The 22,611-nt window shown below is 37.8% G+C and overlaps 1 protein-coding gene across 2 annotated transcripts in view; it reads left to right on the top strand.

The window, feature by feature from the left end:
• The window catches only part of LOC130905186 (WD repeat-containing protein 7), a 129,062-nt gene that overhangs the window by 77,688 nt on the left and 28,763 nt on the right, over nucleotides 1–22,611 (top strand). For both annotated transcript variants that reach the window (XM_057818320.1, XM_057818319.1), the window contains one exon: nucleotides 15,323–15,550. In XM_057818320.1, coding sequence (XP_057674303.1) covers nucleotides 15,323–15,550 — 228 coding nt within the window. The remainder of the gene's footprint in view (nucleotides 1–15,322; nucleotides 15,551–22,611) is intronic.

Below are 22,611 nucleotides of genomic sequence, written 5' to 3'. Positions count from 1 at the left end.
TTACAGGATATTCTTTTTATCCAAGTATTTTCCCCAATAGCTATATAAATGGCTTGAGAAGGACGAGTCAGCCCGTCGAGGGGGAACTATTCACAATGAGGAAAACGCGACGAAGAGAGCGGCAAAATGTCATTGTTTCTGTCTCTTTACTTCAATATTTTTACAGGATATTCTTTTTCAGTGTTGTTAATCTTACTGAAAAAAAGTAATTAATTATAGTTACAAATTACTTCTCCCAAAAAGTAATTGCGTTACTAACTCAATTACCTGAATGTAAGAGTAATCAGTTACTTGGCAAAGTAATTGGTGATAATTACTTTTTTTTTTTTTTTCCCTCAAAAACAAAAAAAAAAAAACATTGGCCACACTATGTGAAGTTTTTTGTGGAGGTTTTTGGTACAATTGGCCCGAGCCCATTTCTTTACCCTGAATCAACTGTTAAAAGTTGTTAAAATTGCTCCCATTATTGCATTAGTTCCCTTCTCTCTACTTTCGACATATGAAAGTTTTAAAACTGTTTCATCATTTAAAGATAGATTCAAGTCAAGATTTTGCCGATTTAGAAGTATTTTAGATAAAAAGATACTTAGGTTCGCGAGGAAGGTTCTCTACAACAGAGCCGTCCTAAAAAGCTGCTTTAAGATGGCGGCTGTCATTTTGCATCTAGTTATATCTATATACAGTACATGTGATATCTACTATGTCTACCATATCTACCATAACATGCGGGCGTAGTTTGTCCGGCTGTCGGCTACAACATGTATTATTGGAGCTACCTAGCATCGCGTTTGCTCGGCGTCACAACTTTCTTGCCTTCTCCCCGCTACTGCTCTGCTCTGTCGTCTCGGTGAGTCCGTCTCCCTCAGACTTTTCGACCAATATAGTAACGCATAGTAACGCATGCCTTTCCATCCTCAGTAACGGTAACGGCGTTGCCAAGATGAGAAAAGTAATTAATTAGATTACCCACTACTGAAAAAAATAACGCCGTTAGTAACGCCGTTATATTGTAACGCCGTTATTAACAACACTGTTCTTTTTACCCAAGTACTTTCCCCAATTGCTAAATAAATGGCATGGTCATGACAAATAACTTGTGCTAAATGGAATATAAAATAATAAAAATCCATTTATTCAAGACGACATGGCAAAATTACTCCATAATGGTCAAAACAGTCGACTTTACCTTTACTGTCACACCTGCCGAACGATATTTTATGACACCTAAATCGGACATATGTCATTTCCCTTCCCCGGCTTCGGAGAATGTAAACAGACCAGAAGGAGTGACAGCTAGCCGACATGCTAACCCGAACCGAGGGATGTTTCAAAGTCTTCGAAGTGGAAAATCACACATAACTAGCCTGGATTATTTGACATGACGACCCGGTTGTCGAGTTTCTTTGTGGATCGGCAAACCGCCCGGCGGAGAGCAATTTACAGTTCGTTCCCTGGAGGAGGGTGGCTGGAATTGTTGTGTAGCTAACGTGCTAACAGCTAACTGCTAATGAGCGTGAGGATAGCTTTTTACATGCCTATCAATGATCAAACGTTAAGTAGTCCTTTATTTAAAGGAATTTTATAGTGTTTACTTTGTAATCACTGTATTCGTATTTGACATAATACAAAACAAGATGTTTACTCACTTCCTTGTAAGTCCAATGGTCCCACAGTAAATATCCACGGTGAATGGGAACCTTTTGAAACTCCAAAAAGGCGCATACGCCTCTCCCGCATACAGAATGATTTTTCTGCAGCCGTTTGGCTGGCGTGATGCAAAAAATAAAAGTATTAATCCGCAAAATCAGCTGAATCCTTCGTCCTCATACACAACAGTACACTGTAGCGTGAAGAGGACGTCTTCTACCGTACACGTCACAGCGCCCTCCTCCTCAATGCGAGACCGAAGCCGGAAGTCACTCATTTTCCTGGCGCGGGATTCAAAAAACTAAATAAATATAGCGATCGCTTCCACACACATCCAAGTGGTCCATATCATTCAGGAGCATAAAATACTGCGTGTATTATGAAATAAACATGCTTTTTCGTGTCACAAGCACTTTAATGCAGTAATTGCAATTTTGTTGTTTTATCACAATAGATTGGTTTATATACATTTCAAAAACCAGAAGCCATTCATATACGAATGTGATTGCACTTTAGTCTACATATTTAAATGTTCAGATATTAAGATTTGAATGAGGCAAAATAACATGCTTTTTCTCTCAAATATATTGTTATAATTATTTGTTTCAGATGTACTGTAATTACTTTCTGTGTAAAAATTAATTTGTTGTTTAAAAAGTCTTTTTTCAAACTTGAGTCTTGAAAAAGAGGGGGTCGTCTTGTAATCTGGGCCGTCTTATATTCGGGCCAATACGGTAATAGACTGTTTTCCTGTTCAGTGTGCATTTTCATCACCAAGTGGGGGTTGTCCTTGTAGATGCTGCAATATAATAATTTGTTGTTGTTTTTTTTGTTACCCAAAATTGTCACTTGCCTTAAACTTTTTTTGAATGACGTATCCATAAGCCGTGTGTGATTTAATCAAAACAACTAGAGCAAAGATAGAAGAGGAAAGAGATTCAAGCATCAACTGCATATTGGGAAATATATATATATATATTAGGGGTGCTATGGTACACACAAGTCACGGTTCAGTACAACAAGAAAAAGGCTTTTTTTCTCTCAGCATTTGAAAGTTCAAGTTTGTATACTTTTACGCTCTTATATACAGTGTATCACAACAGTGAGTACACCCCTCACATTTCTGCAGATATTTAAGTATATCTTTTCATGGGACAACATTGATAAAATGACACTTTGACGCAATGAAAAGTAGTCTTTGTGCAGCTTATATAATACAGTTAATTTATTTTCCCCTCAAAATAACTTAAAATATAGCCATTAATTTCTGAACCCCTGCCAACAAAAGTGAGTACACCCCTTTGAAAAAACGTACATCCCTAAATGTCCAAATTGAGTACTGCTTGTCATTTTCCCTCCAAAATGTCATGTGACTCGTTACAGGAGTGCTGTCAGCATTGCTGCAGAGATTGAAGAGGTGGGGAGTGAGCCTGTTAGTGCTCAGACCATACGCCATTTGGAATGAAACATCGCTGGTTGCTGAGACAAAAACTCAAAAGTGTGGGAGTTGTTAAGTGCAGCAATAGAGAATGACTTTAGGAGGGCTTTAAGGACATTGTTGTCCACAATCCAGAGTTTTAGGAAAGAGGGAAGGAGTACATCAACATTAGTGTATGTTATGGGAATTGACCACTGATGTGGAGAGTGAAAGAGATGGTACCTTTTCTCGTAGGCACCGTCTAACGGTTTGCATTATTTTAACACACTTAATATAATCAATCAGGGAATAGTATCGTTTCTCATATTTACTGTTCGACTGTTTGTATTACACACCCCATATAAAATAAAGAGCACTTATACCATAGTTTAAGGAAAACAAGCAGAATATAGAGCATAAAAGATACACGACGCCTTCTTATCACTGAAGCCCAACGTGTGCGTCATGAGCAAGATTGATGCTGACAAGCCCACGCCTGCACCACCAACTCTCGCTATCAGTTCTCCCGGACAGTCCAGAACAAATGGCAGGACACCCTGTCCCAACACAAGGAACACCGGAGAACTCCCGATATCCAATGGATAAACACGACTGATAAGACTCCAAGAGCCCCTTTGACGCTGAGGTGGCAAAATCCACACCCTCAGTGCCCTGACAACAGTAACTCCCGAATCCTCTTGTCCAATCCACAAACAGACAATAATCCCAAACACACCCTTCTTCCTCCCCATGGCCCGGCCCGTGAGAGCCTTCAAAAAACTAAATGTTTAACTAAGCATTGTCATTTTTTTCGGGAACCTTTTGTTGACGTGTGTTAGGGTGATCCTGCTTCCCTGCCTGAGTGTTCCTATTTCGCCTTGCCCTTTTGATCGCTGTCGACCTGAATAAATTGTCAACTTGTTTTCGGTGAGCCTTCTTTAAACCTTTCAAAATGGAGTCAGTACAAAGGGTTAAGGCTAAGGTCAACGCGCGGAGTTTGGCCTTCTGGCTGGATTGTTGGGTCTCGCCGGCCCGGGTCGTTGGAGCTGCGCCAGCGCAGGTCCGGCGGTTCGGCTGGCGTGATTCTGGCGGTCTGGCTCTAAAAGGTCAGATTCAGGTCATGGATGCAGTGGGCCAAAATTTGCTTCCTCCTGGAAAACTCCCTTGTTAGATGTTGAATGCACATCCCACAGGGAGAGGAACCATAGGAAAACCAATAGGATGCTGGAGAGACTGACCGTACAAAATATCTCCCACATCTTAGCTGCTGCTCCTCCCATGACCGTCTGTCCTGAATTCACATCCATCCATCAAATAAACCATTCCTTGCTTTGTCTCCCTCAAATTATCTGTCTGTCTGACCTTTAAAAAATATTGTTGCATTAAATCATTTTCTTTCTCTTAAGCATAATGTTATTTGGAGAGAGCGCTTTTTTTTAAAAATTCCAGTCCATCTCTCGTCAACAATTTAGCCAAATGTAGGGCTAGTGGGGAGGAAAGCTTGTTCGTGCCCCTCTCTACTTTATTGGGTTATGTTTGGGAGCAGGTTGACCAACAAATAGGATTTATATACAATGTTATTATAATAGATCTTTTGGTCATGAAGGAAGAAGATCGATGGGCTTCAAAAATCAATCATTCCTTCCACACAGACCAAAAGGCCGCAGGTAGGGATGTGCTTCTTCCAATGACTGTCTGCAGAAAAAGCATTTTCATAAATAATGTTCAGAGCATTCGTTCATTGTCTTAAAAAGCAATTACAATATAAGAAAAAAAAAAAGTTTTATTTTCAATGTCTTACAACTTACTGTAACGTTTGGCACGGTTGTAAAGTGTCAATCTCATAGAAGTTTTAAAAATAGAAACCACAATCTACCAATGAAGCGGCATCAACTACAAATTTTATTTGGATTGCATTAGAAAACTTTGATGAAATCAGCTTTCCAACTGTTCAGCCACAGGACGTTTTTATGAGTGAGTTTAAACAATTCATAATGGAACAACTTGGTCGAATATATTTTATTAATTGAATTACAAACTGACTTAACGTGTACCTCCTGTGTTCTGTTGAAAAAATATGATTGGTGCCCGTACCAATATTGTAGAGTTTGATAAATATCTGGTGTTAGAATATTTGTGTCAGGTCTTGTCTTTGCCAAGTTTTTTCTCCTGGTTCATGTTCATGGTCATGTTCATCTGCGCCGCCATATTAGGAATGGATGTCACATCAAGTCATTGATAATATTGTGCAAGTTACCATATATTTTTTTTTCAGCTGACCACAACTGAGGTATATCTAATCAAGCTAATGCCTGATATTTTCAGAAGATTTTTTTTTTAATTTAGAATACAATAAAATAAAATATATTGTTCTATCACCATACTTCTAATTCAATATTGTCTGATTTTAATTCCTAATGTTGCCTTAACTTTTCTCCTCTGGGTAAATCATAACTTTTTTGTGATTCTGGTTGGAAGTCCATCTCTAATTCTGTTATCTACTGGCCCAGTCTGGCCCAAGGAATGGATGCCATCTGTAATCCATTTATCAGACCCAGCCGCTGGGCCTTCTTCCAAATGACAGCTGGCCTTTAGCAATCTCATTATAAAGAGCACTTGGATATAGTATGAAAATATGGGGGATGGGTTTTTTTTAAGGAAAATTGAGCAACTGAAAAAACAGTAAAACATTTAGAAGAATTGCAGCACTTTTCTGTAGGTAGGTACTGCGGGATATTTTTTATTATGTTCTTCAGTTTGCCTACACAAATAGCTTTGGTTTAATATTCTACATCATTTGTCATTTGAACTGATTTTTTAGTTTTTCTCAGGAAAATAGGACATAGGCCTCTGTACAATTCTGAATACAGTGATTCCTTGCTACTTCACACCCTCAGCCTATCGCGGATTTTTTTTTTCAATTAAAAAAAAAAGAAAAAAAGTAAAAGACAGATGAGATGTCCCGAGCAGATCGCGCAGTCCAACTCTCCTTCCCTCCTTCCCTCTCCCTGCTCTTTGTTGGTCAGGCAGTGAGTGCACTGGAGTTCCGTATTAAAGTTAACAATGATTGACAGACAATGATGTTTGATCTTGCCAGAGAAGCGAACTTCAAAAACGCAGCATGCGTCAATCATCATTTAACTTGTTAAACAGTTGCTGTGGCAATTCATTGTGTATAAGTGAGCAGCTTGATCAGATTTGAGTGGACTCACTCAATGAAGCATTTAATAAAGCCAAGCATTTTTCTGCTTTATTCTTGTTTAAAAATAATTCGGTGGGACAGTAACATGTTTAAAACTTATCATAATTATTACATTTGAAGTGCTTAAAAACCTTTTGTCAAAAAATATACACATACACATAAACTAGTGTATACAATGGGGAAAATAAGTATTTAGTCAAACACAAATTGTGCAAGTTTTCCTACTTGAAAAGATTAGAGGGGCCTGTAATTGTCAACATGGGTAAACCTCAACCATGAGAGACAGAATGTGGAAGAAAAAAAAAAAGAAAATCGTTAGATTTAAAAAAATATATATATTACCAAATTAGAGTGGAAAGTAGGTATTTGGTCACCTAAAAACAAGCAAGATTTCTGGCTTTCAAAGAGGTCTAACTTCTTCTCACGAGGTCTAACGAGGCTCCACTCGTTACCTGCATTAATGGCACCTGTTTTAACTCATTATCGGTATAAAAGACACCTGTCCACAAGTTCAGTCAGTCACACTCCAAACTCCACTCTGGCCAAGACGAAAGAGCTGTTGAAGGACACCAGAGACAAAATTGTATACCTGCACCAGGCTGGGAAGACTGAATCTGCAATAGGTAAAACGCTTGGTGTAAAGAAATCAACTGTGGGAGCAATTATTAGAAAATGGAAGACATACAAGACCACTGGTCATCTCCCACGATCTGGGGCTCCATGCAAGATCTCACCTCGTGGCGTCAGAATGATAACAAGAACTGTGAGCAAAAATCCCAGAACCACATGGGGGTACCTAGTGAATGACCTACAGAGAGCTGGGACCCCAGTAACAAAGGCTACTATCCGTAACACAATGCGCCGCCAGGGACTTAAATCCTGCACTGCCAGACGTGTCCCCCTGCTGAAGAAAGTACACATCCAGGCCCGTCTGCTGTTCTCTAGAGAGCATTTGGATGATCCAGAAGAGGACTCTGAGAATGTGTTATGGTCAGATGAAACCAAAATAGAACTTTTAGGTAGAAACACAGGTTCTCGTGTTTGGAGGAGAATGAATACTGAATTGCATCCGAAAAACACCATACCCACTGTGAAGCATGGGGGTGGAAACATCATGCTTTGGGGCTGTTTTTCTGCAAAGGGACCAGGGCGACTGATCTGTGTAAAGGAAAGAATGAATGGGGCCATGTATCGAGAGATTTTGAGTGAAAATCTCCTTCCATCAGCAAGGGCATTGAAGATGAGACGTGGCTGGGTCTTTCAGCATGACAGTGATCCCAAACACACAGCCAGGGCAACAAAGGAGTTGCTTCGTAAAAAACATTTCAAGGTCCTGGAGTGGCCTAGCCAGTCTCCAGATCTCTACCCCATAGAAAATCTGTGGAGGGAGTTAAAAGTCTGTGTTGCCCAACGACAGCCCCAAAACATCACTGCTGTAGAGGAGATCTGCATGGAGGAATGGGCCAAAATACCAGCAACAGTGTGTGAAAAGCTTGTGAAGAGTTACAGAAAATGTTTGGCCTCCGTTATTGCCAACAAAGGGTACATAACAAAGTATTGAGATTAGGCCTGAACGATATTGGAAAAAACTATTGTTGCGATTTTTTTGAGGTGTGCAATATATTGCGATATTATATTGCGATAGTAAAAAAAAAAAATATATATATATATATATATATATATATATTTTTTTTTTTTTTTTTTTTTTTTTTAAAGAAATTTTCACTAGATGACTTGAATAGCTGTTTGGAAATACTTTGCATGACACACCGTGACCACAGTGTATTCATATAATACCGTTTCATTTGTGAATGATTAAGATTGCTGTATTATTATGAAGGGATCCAGGAAGCAATGTCTGCACAAAATAGATAATTTATTGAACACAATATTTGACACTTCAACAGCAGCAAATACATTAAATGACAAATAAAAGAGCAGGTGCATTCGTCCCCTAAGTTTTTGACAAAATATAACAATAAATAAAAACTTCTGTAAAATAACAACAAAGTTGTAAACATAGTTGAACAAAAATATTAAATATGACAAAAAAGAGTTGTTCACAAACTATAACAATAAATAAAAACCTCAGTAAAACAATAAAGTTGTCAACATATTTGAACTTAAATATTAAATCTGTCAAATAAAAGTGCAAGTGCATTAGTCCCCTGAGTTGTTTACACAAAATATAACAATATAAAACTGCAAAACTGCAACAAAGTTGTAAAAATATTTTAAAAATATTAAGTATCAAAACTTTATGTGCAGCTGTACTATAGTTATTTGAAAAATACGATTTACAATTAATTTAAATATAAAAGAAACAGAAACTCAATTGAACTTGTAAATAATTGAACTGAATAACAGCAAATAACTGATGAATAACAGAACCATTTTAACTCCCAAATTTCCTGCCTTCCTGATAGCTGTCACATGAATAAAAAGAAGAAAAGACATTCCTGCAGCTGTGTTATGTATTTGTCTGCATATCGTCCACCTTCCTTGCTCAGCAATTCTCAACTGGGTCTCATAGGTTTTTGGCCAAGACTACTAGTTTATCCACCATTGCAGGCTTGAGACAACAACGTTGGCACGTAACAATGTTCCCACCTGTACTAAAAAGCCTCTGATGGGAAGCTCGTAGCAGGAATGCATAGATACCTGCGTTTTAAATGGTCCCACATGTTCGACGGATTACTTCTTGTTGAGGCAACCATGGCGAGGCACTGTCAACAGGGCTGTTTTTTGTTCCTTATATTCTTGTCGATAGCCAAAATACTTCCAAAACTCCTTTTGGAGACAGTCTTCCCTATTCAACGTGTTGCTTGCTTTCACTTTGAAAACGGCCCCTCCTCCCTCCGCTCTGCTGTTCGGCCCCTCCTCCCTCCACTCCGCTCTAGCAGGGGAGGGGGAGGAGCCGATGACTGCGAGTTGGAGGGAATGAGATGAGAGGCTGTGCGCTCTCCTTCGCGCTCCTTCCTCAAAACAAACGTTTGTGGATTTAAAAAAATGAAATGAAAAAACTATCGCACGTCCTTGCGATGGGACTATTGCGCATGCGCACATCGCGATGGCGATGTTTAAACGATATATCGTTCAGGCCTAATTGAGATGAACTTTTGGTATTGACCAAATACTTATTTTCCACCATGATTTGCAAATAAAATTCTTTAAAAATCAAACAATGTGATTTTCTGTTGTTTTTTTTTCCACATTCTGTCTCTCATGGTTGAGGTTTACCCATTTAGACAATTACAGGCCTCTCTAATATTTTCAAGTGGGAGAACTTGCACAATTAATGGTTGACTAAATACTTATTTGCCCCACTGTATATGTGTATATATATAATACATATATATGTGCTGTCAAATGATTAAAATTTTTAATCGAGTTAATCACAGCTTAAAAATTAATTAATCGTATTTAATCGCAATTCAAACCATCTCCAAAATATGCCATATTTTTCTGTAAATTATTGTTGGAATGGAAAGATAAGACGGATGTATACATTCAACATACTGCACATAAGTACTGTATTTGTTTATTATAACAATAAAGCCACAAGATGGCATTAACATTATAAACATTCTTTCTGTGAAAGAGGTCCACAGATAGAAAGACTTGTAATTCTTAAAAGATAAATGTGAGTACAAGTTATAGTAATTTTGATAATTTGTACAGTATATTGTGACTAAATATTGCCATCTAGTGTATTTGTTGAGCGAAACTAAATGTTTGGATTGAATGACTCTTGATTATTATTTTGCACAACTATTTTGATAGGTAATGCCAGTTCTCTTTGCATTGAGCGCTTTTCTTTTTGTGAACATTATTTTTTTTTTTTTAATGAGAGATAGGAATATTATTTTTGTTGTGATTTCACTAAATGATACTGTAGCGACTTAACCGTTCTTAACTGCACAAATGCATGATGCGAAGTTGTGCAACCATGACTTTGAGTGGTGGCTGTCAACGGTATATCTTCCCTGTGTTGTGTTCAATACAGGGTGTTAAGAAAATGATCATCTCCTGTCATGCTTCCCCACATTGCTCTCCACAATACTCTTGATTGTTGTGGAAGAGGCGACAAAGCTTATACCAATTGATAGCGAGGCTCCAATGAATGCCTTTGCCAGTTTGTCTCTGCAACTGAGCTCTCAATACACATTAAATGGCGCCATTCTAGTCTATTCGCGGCAATGCATGAGTGGGTCGTTCCGCGCATGCGTTAATTGCGTTAAATATTTTGACGTGATTAATTTAAAAAATTAATTAACGCCCGTTAACGCAATAATTTTGACAGCCCTATATATATATATATATATATATATATGTGTGTGTGTGTGTACACATTTTTTGATATCTTATATATATATATATATATATATATATATATATGTATATATATATATATATGTATATATATATATATCTTTTCTATGCTAAATGTAATTAAATACATTGAACAATATTTTGGGGGGCGGGGGCTCTACTTCGCGGTTTTTCACGTATCGTGGCGGGTTCTGGTCCCCATTAATGGCGAAAAACGAGGGATCACTGTGTTGAATTTGTTGTGCTGTTTTGCTTGTATTTTTATATTTATATATATATATGTATTTATATTATATATATTATATATTTATATTTATTTTATTTTACATAATTATGATTAAAAAACAACATGTTACAGAAAAATATATATTCCTAGCTCGTAATCATTTTATTTGTGTTGCTTGTGTCCAAACTAAATCAAAAGTGCCACGAAAAAGGTAAACGTTTGGTTTTGCTAAAATTGAAGGCTATAGTCAAATTTTCATTATGCAGAAAATATTTTTCAGTCATTTCTTGGTGTTTCAGTTCAAATTAAGTCTATAAAATAAGGAGGAAAATATAGACATATATATATATATATATATATATATATATATATATATAAAAGCATAAAAAAGTAAAACAGTAACGAAAAGTGGAAAATAGAATTTCAAAGTCAAGACCACAAACCCAAGTTTTTTGGAAACAAAAGTGTTTTTATATGTCAATGTGACGAAACAAACTAGGAAATACCAGTAATCAGGTTATTTTGATACTGTATATTAGCTGTAATTAAAGCTGCAACAACTAATTGATTAAATCGATTAAAATCTATTAATAAATTAGTTGCCATCGACAGCATCGGCAGCTATGAGTAGTTCCGTTTGGGTCCCTGTTTGTGTGTAATGTGAGTTCACTGCTACAGCTGGTTTAGTTGCTAAATTAAAAATATTTTCTCGAGAGTTAGATTGTCTTGAGTCGTGTGTGTTGTTAAATACAGCGTGCCTCCGTCAGAGTTGAGTAAATGAAGCCAATTGTATTGTTTGTATTCTTTGTTGATGAGACATTACTACTTAGGGCGGAGTGCTAAGCTAGTTAGCAATTATGCGAATCAGTGTCTTAAGTGTCCGTTGTTATTGTGTTTTGAAGAAGCATATTAGCACTTGAGTTATTGTTAGATATTAAAGTTGTCTCAGTTCTTTTTATAAAGAAACCACAAACATAAACCTGCACATAACAGTCTCCTTCTAACACTAACTGTAAAATATAATACAACAGAGTGGATTTGAAATTTGGATTTGGATTGTATTTATGAACTGTTTGATCAATAAAACTGATTTATTCTACATCCTCCTTATTCAATTTTGTTGTTTAGTTTGTTTCAAGAAAACAAATGAGTCATTGACACAATCATTGCACAAGAAATAAATATCATTCAGTATCACTTTTTTTTTATTTGAATGAACTGAACTTTTGTCTGATGTGTGTACTGAGAAATTATTTTATGTTTCATACCCAGAACCTCAGAAGTGTTATGTACTTAAAACAATACAGCTGAAGACCACAGTTAAGTCAGGAAGCTGTAATAAAATATTATTCTTGAAGGAAATAGTCATCAATTTTGTCTTCATTGTTACCTACAACATGCCAACAAAACAGCTTCAAGTTAAAATTTTAAAAGTACTTTAAAAAAGTGACATTCGTCCGATTAATCGTTTAATTAATGGTCTGATTAACTAATTTGCTTCCAGAAACGTATGAATACGTTCTATTTTTAAATGCTTCATTGTCCCAAAAATGTATTTATACGTCTTTTGCGTTTTTTTTCTGTTTTTCTAAGAAGCATATATATACCCTACCCACCGACGTCACAAAACCACGTGCTCGCTGTGTGGATCCGCCCACTTGTCCGTCATTTTGTCTCTGTATTAGCATTGTTTTCAATTGATCGAGGAATTTAAAATGCACTTCATGGAAGACCCGGTGCTTTCTGATGCCGTAAACTCACTGGATGTGTTGCATAAAAGGCGTTATGTGGAAAAGCTTCGTTTTATACAGTCGCCAGATCCATATTTGATGCCCAAATCGATGTTTTTCGACCCACTGTCTTCGCCCTGTCTGCCTGACATCTGCTACGCTGATATTTACAATTATCTTGTCCACACAAAATCAGCCTATTCTCACGAAAATTTGAAAAACTTCAAGAGCTTGGAGGCTTATAAATACTTTGTTGCTGGTTGGGTGAAACAGGTCCTCGTCCACGAAAATTCGGCAGGAATCTTGTGCTTGGAAAGGTGAGTTACGAAATTTTCAATTAAAAATCTTTTGTTATTGCTAACATCCACTGTCAAGTCTAATGTATTTCATGTCATTTGTCAATGGAGTTAAGGCTTTTAATGTTTATATGGTTTAGCGATAGCACTCTCACTACATACATACGTGTATGTTGTCGGCGATTAGCCTAGCAATGATCTTAATTGTGGTTATTTGTCAGCCCCGTAGACGAGGCCAGTTTCTTTCACTTGGTACCAGCTAAATATTATTCAAAAAATAACGATGGTGGAAGAAAGGGAAGTCACAAACATCTTGAATTTGAAACTATGTCGTACTACGTCGTATGTTGTCGGCGATTAGCCTCGCAATGATCTTAATTGTGGTTATTTGTCAGCCCCGTAGACGAGGCCAGTTTCTTTCACTTGGTACCAGCTAAATATTATTCAAAAAATAACGATGGTGGAAGAAAGGGAAGTCACAAACATCTTGAATTTGAAACTATGTCGTACTACGTCGTATGTTGTCGGCGATTAGCCTCGCAATGATCTTAATTGTGGTTATTTGTCAGCCCAAAACCCTCTAAGTATATCTTAAATGCATCTTACCGGATATAAAATGACTACTACATAGTCTGTGGTGATTTTTTGGTGCCCAGTTTTCACGTCGAATTGCAACCGTCCATTTCGCTCTCCTCTTTGGATCCCTCGGAATACGGTAAAACTTCAAGTCTCTCCTTCCATCTTCTCTGTTAGTGCAACCAACAGCCACACACGCCTTCACCATTTTGATTATTAATGTTAAGGAGCAGAAAAACACGCCGTAAATAGGAGAAATGTACGTAGCCGTAACAGGTTAACACTATGTTTTGACGGACAAGTGGGCGGTACCATTCAGGAGAGCGGAGTTGTGACGTCACGTGGGTAGGGTCTATAGCTTCCGCTCTGAGAAACAAAGAACAAAGCTCCAAACCCATTTTAAAACAATAAAACTGGCCACTGGAGGGCAGTAGCACATTTTTTAAGACCAGGCAACCCGATTCAAAAGCAATGAACGGCCAGGCAGCATGGTCGGAGCGCTGGCGGCATGATGCCAGGCGGCGCGCTGACCGAACAAAACAGCCGAGAGGACGCCTGGGAGGCCAGACGCTGGACGACAGAGCAAAACGAGTAGGACCCCGAGTGCAGCGGCTCGCTGAGCAGACCCCGCAGAAACGCAAAAATAATCCATCTCTGTGGGACAGACAACGATGAGGGAAAAGTTAACACGGCTGACGTGGCGACAACGGCGTCATCTCGGCGACAAACCGTCATCTCTCAGTAGTCATGTGTGAATAAATTGTTACTTTGCTATCAAAAGCTCCATTTGTCTGGTTGTTCATGGTATTTTGTAAAAGGAAAACATTATTCAGATGTTTGGGAGGTAACTAATGCAAAAATAGCTTTGTTAAAGTCAGTTATGTTTGAAATGTATGCGTTTACAAAAAGCTAATTTTCTCAGTTTTTTCATCAGAAATTGGAAAATTGCTCAAACTAAGCTATTTTGTAATGCTGATTTCTAAGGAATGGAAAAACATATGAACACTTTTTTTTCTGCTGAAAGAAGCGTGTAATCTTTCTTTTGGTGGGTTCCATGTTTATATAGCAATAGAACAGAATTTTTTGTGGGCCTTGCAAAATCAGTCAAAATCCAGAAAAACGGCCGGAAGCGAAGGGCCCTGCTCTGGTGAAAATGGCTGGGAGTGAATGAGTTAATTGGAAATAATCGTTAGTTGCAGCCCTAGCTGTAATAGATAGTTGCCATAATCATGCATCATTAACAAATTGATTGGCTGCCTCTCTGTATGTACTATATTCATTTTACAACCCCCTGCTGACAGTGTGGGAGGGGGGATTGGTGAGTGTGGGTGTGGTTAGCAAGCGCTTTGTTCCTTGCAATACAAATTCCTAGTAATGGTATCCTTACCTCTAAAGAGAAACCAAATCTAAATGGAAACCAGATGTGTTTGTGATAATGAGCAAGTGCATACACACGCACTATCTGCAGTACATGCACCCCCCCCCCCCCCCCCCCCCCCAAAATTGCCATAATTGGCTTTTGAGTATTTACACCACTTGTGTCAGGAGAGTTCATCTCCCACTGTGCTTCTACCGTGCACACATTTTTCTTTAGTGGGCTGTCCAGGATCAGTCATTTGCCGTACACATTATTCAAGGTTATTTGGTAGTTGTTTGGTCAACACAAAAGTGTCTGATATTGCATGTGTCAAAAACTAAACCGCTCAAAATTCACCCCACTTTGACCCCCATGAAAATTATTCAGATCATAAAAGTACTTTTTTATTTTATCATTTTGTTTGAATGCAAAAACTATCCCCTTGCATCAAGTGAGGTCAAAGCATCTAAAAGATCGTTTGAGGTCTATTAAATTTTAACAAAGACTACAATGGAGTTCTTTTTGTCTCTTTGTACAAGGCTGCCTCTCGAATCTTCCACCAAATGCCAAGAAGATTTCCAATTCGTATGAGGAGCGCCGCAAACAAGCCACCGCCATTGTGTTGCTGGGTGTAATCGGTGCTGAGTTTGGGGCCGAAATTGAACCTCCAAAAGGTGCGGCACGTACACGACTTGGCGGGCAGGTCCCTGAAGGCTTTGGACCAACAAGTGGCAGTTCCTCAAATTATTCCCTGGCAAGACACACATGTAAGTAACTGAGATGTTGCCGAAATGACGAAATGTTGCTGTTTCTCTACCTGAAAGTTACTGTTCTTATAAAGCTGTTTAATACATGAATTATAATTTCAGACACAATTTTAAGGGGTTTACTGGACTGTCTCAGAAAATTAGAATACACAATATTCTAATTTTTTGAGACAGTCCTGTGTATATATACAGGACTGTCTCAGGAAATTAGAATACACAATATTCTAATTTCCTGAGACAGTCAGGAAATTAGAATATTGTGTATTCTAATTTCCTGAGACAGTCCTGTATATATACACAGGACTGTCTCAAAAAATTAGAATATTGTGTATTCTAATTTTCTGAGACAGTCCAGTATATTACATTGGACCTTGGTGCGTCAAACATGAATTATGGGCTAAAATGGACCTTGTTCCTTTGATAAATTGAGCAAAGATTCAGTTCCACAGCAGTTAAAATTTAATGTAGTTCAAATTCAAACCTCATCTTCATCTCACATTTTAACTCATTTGGGACACGTGTATGTCAAACACTGCTCTTTCCTGGGCTTAGTAGATCATTAATTAATGCCGTACCACAAAATTTGCCCTTAATCCGTTTTGCGATGCCGGTCGAACTTTGAACAGCTGCTTTTATAGAATACAATAATGTTTTGTTTGAACCAGAGAACTAATGCAACAAACTCACAGATGGATTAAGTGTGAGGGGGAGAGAAAAGATTGATTTTAATCTGCCATGCTTGACTCTTTAAAGATCTTGGCACTCAACACTTACACATACGCACGCACACACACACACACACACACACACACCCACACACACACCTTTACACAAATTTACACACGCACATACCCACACTGATTGATCTGAGACTGTGCCACACTGTGTCTACAGCGCTTGGGCCTCAGCAGGCATCAAACCTGCACTAAGCAGAGCTGCTCTTCCATCCTACTACTTCTGAGCTCTGATTGGTCGTCTCTGGGGGCATCAACCCAGAGATGGAGCCTGTCTACTTACTGATAGACTGTGATCCATGATAAATTTCGTCTGGACACAGTGGTTAGTTTAGCTCACCTCAATGGACTCAATACTTTCCTAAAGCCCTAGAAATTGTATTTGATATACAGTATATTAAGTATAGTTCAGTGTATTCCAAGTTCAGTCTATTGTCAGTTGCATTCTTGTTCCTTTGTTTTTGTTGACTTGTCTTCCAGACCATATACCATCATTTTCAGACTATACACCTCTACTTTTTTCACTCATTTGGAAACCTGCGGCTTATAGTCCAGTGCGGCTTATTTGTAGATTTATTTGGGTTAATAGGTAGCACTTTATTTGACAGCGGTGTCATAAGACTGTCATAATTATGACATGACACTATCATAAGCATTAATGAATGCTTATGACAGATGTCGTTTTGTGTCATCCGACAAAATATCACAATTTTGAATGCATTTAAAAGATCCGAGCTGGACATAAATGGAGTTAGTGACATAATTTGCCGGATGGCACTTAATAACATCTGTCATAAGCATTTATTAATGCACATGGCAGTGTCATGTCATAATTATGATGGTCTTATGACAGTCTTATGGTGCCGCTGTCAAATTAAGTGTTACCAAATACCATAACTAGCAATTAATGAAACAACCGAAACAGTAACTGAAAAAATAATTAGCCCAGAACATGAATTCTAATTATTTACATCTCTAGCGGTGCAATGCATGCTAGGAGGCATGTTTGACAACAACAGTGTTGACAGCAGGTGGCAGCAGAGGTTGACTGTCTCCCCTATGGGAGCAGTGATGGCCAAATGAAGCTTCTTGAAGCAATGAAGCTTTGCAACCAATTGGTTCTAAGCTTCATAGTGGTTCATTTGGTCTTATGATAGTCCTATCATGCCGCTGTCAAATAAAGTGTTACCGGTTAATATCTTTTGGTGTAAATATCCCATGTGGCTTATAGTCCAGTGTGATTTACCTATGAACAAATGCAGTTTTTGTGTCCATTTTGGAGGGTGGCGGCTTATAGTGAGGTGGGCCTTATCGTCCGAAAATTACGTTAGGTTCTTGAAAGACAGTTTTTCCGAAACAACTGGCATTTATGTTGGGAAAATACAGAATAACCATTAAATGATAGTAGCTCATTAATTAAAAATAAGAATGAATGACTTAACTGTCCACCGTGCAAGACACTGAATCTCAATTTGCTCCTGGTGGGCATGGCAGTGCCTTGCATGAGAGCAGCACCTGATTGGATGAATGTTAGCCACTGTAAAGCGCTTTAAGCACTGTGATTGTGTTTTTAAAGTGCTACATAAGTATTCATCATTTACCATTGGTTACTTCAGATTTTTTGTGTTTTTGTAATTCCATATTCCAACTGAAGATAAAATTGTCCTGTAAATGTGCCTGAGTATTGTTAATAAGCGGCGCTGTTCTCGTTAGAAAGCAGCGCTGTTTTCATTAACAATGACAATAACAAAAATATGTCTTTGACGAACAATTTTTTCATGACGATGATGTCACGATGACGAGCTAAAAACGTGGTTAGTTGGGAGATTAGAACATAAAAAGACATGTCAGTTTTCATCTGACGAGACTACAACGAGACGAAAATGCAACATAGTTTCTGTCATGTTCACAATGTGTGACATTTTCATATTGGATGTGGAGTACGTCAGTTTGCATCGTTGCAGTGTTTAGGTCGTCTCACTCATGTGAGATGTGTTGCACCTCTCCCTCACTTTCTTCACCGGAATTTAGGATGTGTCTAAAGCTAGGCTGTGCTCCATTTCACTTGTTTGGAAACACTGTAAGATTTGTTTTCTTATTTTGGCAAGAGAGAATATGCAATGCTGCTTTAACCTTTCAAGGTCTATGCTGAGTGATCATCAGACACTAAATGTACAGTAACTCTCTGTGTTAGCATTAGCTTCAGAATGGCACACGTCCTCTTAAAACACTGGCCAGTCTAAAGCAGAGCCACTTGGCTTTTCTGGTCAGTAAATCTAGAGGATAGACAGTTGGCGAAATGGCATTTAGCTAATAGCCCCCTTGAGCTGTTTTGTTTGGTAAATGAGCAATTACTGGGAAATACCGATTGCTTGCAACTTCTGCCGAGACTCTTAAAAAAAGCAACAACAAAACTCCCAGACTTCCCAGTGTCAAACGCTCAGACATTTTTTATTAACGTACAGTTCGTGGCTTCCAGGTAGGTTTAATTGAAAATGACTGCTTTTCCTGCTGAAAGTGTATTATCATCACCAAGTTGGCGTTGTCTTCGTAGATGCTACAGTACAGTGGTATGAAAAAGTATCTGAACCTTTCGGAATTTCTCACATTTCAGCATAAAATCGCCATCAAATGTGATCTGATCTTTGTCAAAACCACACAGATGAAAATACAGTGTCTGCTTTAACTAAAACTACCCAAACATTTATAGGTTTTTTAATATTTTAGTGATAGCATGCAAACAATGACAGAAGGGGGAAAATAAGTAAGTAAACCCTCTTCCTAAGGAGACCTAAAGAGCAATTGAAACCAATTTTTACCGAACATTTTAAGTCAGGTTTGTGCCCAATCACTGATGAGTGGTTTAAAGCTGCCACAGAACACAGAAGTAAATCACTTTCTGAATGGTTTCAGAAGAAAAAAATACACGTTCTGGAGCGGCTAAGTCAAAGTCCAGACTTGAACCCCTTTGAAATGCTATGGCATGACATAAAGGCTGTGATTAATGCCAGACATCCCAGGAATCTGATTGAACTATAGCAGTTTTGTAGAGAAGAAGGGCCAAGATTAGTCCTGATCGATGTGCCAGACTGATCTGCAGTTACAGGAAGTGTCTGGTTGAAGTTATTGCTGCCAAAAAACGGGGTTGGGAGCACAAAATTTTAAATGTGATGGTTCACTTACTTATTTTTCCCCGTTCTGTCATTGTTTGCATACTATCCTCATGAAAATATGGAAACCAATACATTTTTGGGTGGTTTTAGTTAAAGCAGACACTTTTTTTTATATCTGTGTGATTTTGATAAAATTCCGGTCCCATTTGATGGTGATTTTATGCAGAAATGTGAGAAATTCCAAAAGGTTCAGACACTTTTTCACACCAATGTATATGTGCGTCTGTCTATGTTCATTTGAAATTGTTGGAAACCTTTTTTATTTTTGGATTAAAACCTGAATTTTACAAAAGAAAACATTTTCAGTAACTATCAACTAAAACTAGATGAAATTTGTATGAGACTATGTCGACTAAAACTAGATGAAGACGAGCAGATTTTTGAAATGACTAAAATATTACTAAGACTAAGTATTTTCGTCCAAAAGACTAAGACTAAAACAAAAATGACAAGTGCCACCAAAAACAACATTGCTAATAAGCCTGCCAAATTTTAATGAATGAAAAATCTGTCATATACGTATAGAAAATAAGGCTTTGATGACACACCCTCAGCTGTCAAATGATGTCTGTTGAATGTGCGGGAAACACTTAACTCACAAATTTTAATTGTTCATCAAATATGCTCATGTGTTTAACATATCCCTCTCCACACCTATCTCTGGTTCTCACGAAAGCCACACATACAAAACAGTCAGTTAAAATCAATAAAGGTGAATATGGAAGCCACGTTTACCATCTGTTTGTCATTCCGTTGTTAATTCTGGTACTCCGTGAGTGGCAGTGCACATCATACACGCACAGATAGGTGATTTGGACTCTTGGAAGTGGAAGGTCATGTGATTTTTCAAAGTGTCCCAAAACCAATGCAGAGAATCTACAGCAAAAATGAAAAGTTTGCCTAGTGATAGTGATTGACTAATTTCACCTGGTTCACTCATCAATGGCTGCCAGCCAGCTGCCTTTCCCAAGCCAAAATAGGATGTGTTTAACACCAGTCAAGTCAATGTCACGCTCTATATGTCATTTTACAGTAGTGCTGCAATGATTAATTGATTAATTCGAGTAATACGATTGGAAAAAAAGCTTCAACTCAAAGTTTGCTGCTTCGAGGATTTGGTTAGATTGTTTGCATTTAGTTTGAATAATTTTTGGGGATGCAATGCCCTCTGGTGGCAACAGCGAATATGACATAACTCCTCTAACATGGCTGAATCCAGCTGCTCCCTGTTAAGACCAACATAAGGTTTCAAGTTTTTGTTTGAGCTAATATGATTGTTTCTGCATTTGTAATTTAGTTTAGAGGTACATTTAGCAGTCTTTTGTGAGAATATGTGATTGGATGATTTGTTAACAGCATTGTTTAAAAAAAAAAAAAAAAAAAAAATGAAGTTAGCATACTAGCTAGCGGACTTTTGCTATGAAAGTTAGCCATATGTTCTTTTTTTGTACTTCGATCCCCATTTATTATTATTTTCTATGGTTTTCTGATTTATTGTTGAATACATTTATTGCTCTGGTGAAATTTCACCGGAAAAGCTTTGTTTACATAAGGCGGCCGCCACACAGACTAATAGAATGGCATCGTACTTCAACATATTTAAAATAAATGCTAACTCCACGGTTTTTTTTTTTTGGTTTTTTTTTTTGTTTTTGTTTTTTTGCTTTTAACCAAGAATCAAGACTGTTTTACGTCCATATCTATAAAGAATTCAGGGATTTAGCATTCACAAGAATTTTCAACGAAAAAGCTTTGTTTATGTATGGCGGCCGGGACATCGACTGACAGACTACCATCGTACTTTGACATATTCACGTAAAATAAATGCTAACTGCACGTTTGGTTTTTTTTTTGTGGTTTTTTTTTTTTTTTTTTTTTTTTTTGCTTTTAATCAAAAATCAAGACTGTTTCACGTCCATATCTATAAAGAATTCAGGGATTTATGCATTTAATCGCAAGAATTTTCACCGGAAAAGCTCTATTTACATATGCCGGCCGCTAAATTGACTGACAGAATAGCATCGTAGTTCGACATATTTACGTAAAATAAATGCTAACTGCACGGTTATTTTTGCTTTTAACCAAGAATAGGCGTAAAACAGTCTCGATTTCTAGAAAATAATTCAGGGATTTAAGCATTTATTCATATGAATTTTTACCGGAAAAGCTCTGTTTACATATGCCGGCCGCCACACTGACTGACAGACTAGCATCGTGCTTTGATATACAGTATTTACGTAAAATAAATGCTAACTGCAAGTTGTTGTTTTTTTTATTGGCTTTTAACCAAGAATCGAGACTGTTTTCTGTCCATATCTATCAAGAATTCAGGGATTTAAGCATTTATTCAAAAGAATTTTCAACTAAAAAAGCTCTTTGTAATTCCACTCGGTCAGCTTTGATGGCCACGCCAACAATGCAGGCCCCCTACTACTCGGCCCCGCGGCTCATGTCCCGTCAATATCAATAAGAAGTCTATGGTGCAGCCATATTTTAGAGCTGTAAAGTTGACTAGTCTGTACAACCTTGAGTAACTACATACTACTATGAATGTCCCTGTTTTCAATCAAATCTGAGTAAATTCCCCTCAAACATAGTATGAAGTCTGTACAATCATATGAAATGGTGGCTCTACATTTTCCTGCAGGTCTCATTCTTGCGGTCTGTCCTTCAGTTTATTCTCATTCAGTATATTGTTTTTCTCTCTGTCCACCCCATCTCCTACTTCACCTGTCTCTGTCATGAAATTGAAAGATGGATTGGTGTTGTTGGCATACAGAACTGTGTGTGTGAGATAAATGAGAGCTGTCTACCCAGAGAGAAGGCAAGTATAGGAGTCTCCAACATAGTCTATAGATTTATGTTTTCATATGGTGAGAGAAGAAATGTAGAGAATAGAGGTGGAAATTGAGCCTAGGACAGAGGGAATGACGGACAGATGATGACAAAGGAATAGTTGGATGGTATAAAAGAGACAAACTGTCCATCGTGTTCTTTCTCTGGACAATTATCTTGGCCGTAAATGTCAAAATACTGCAAGTCCCTACAGGGGTCCATTCATCATGAATGGTGGCATTTTGAAAAATTCATGAGAGCTGATTGGAATTTGAGTTTTTTGTTTGGTTATTGAACTGTGCACAATACAGTTTTGCAT

The sequence above is a fragment of the Corythoichthys intestinalis genome, chromosome 17 (genome assembly GCF_030265065.1).
Source record: "Corythoichthys intestinalis isolate RoL2023-P3 chromosome 17, ASM3026506v1, whole genome shotgun sequence".
In the NCBI taxonomy this organism is placed as follows: Eukaryota; Metazoa; Chordata; class Actinopteri; order Syngnathiformes; family Syngnathidae; genus Corythoichthys; species Corythoichthys intestinalis.
This window is presented reverse-complemented; position numbering and strand designations above follow the sequence as displayed.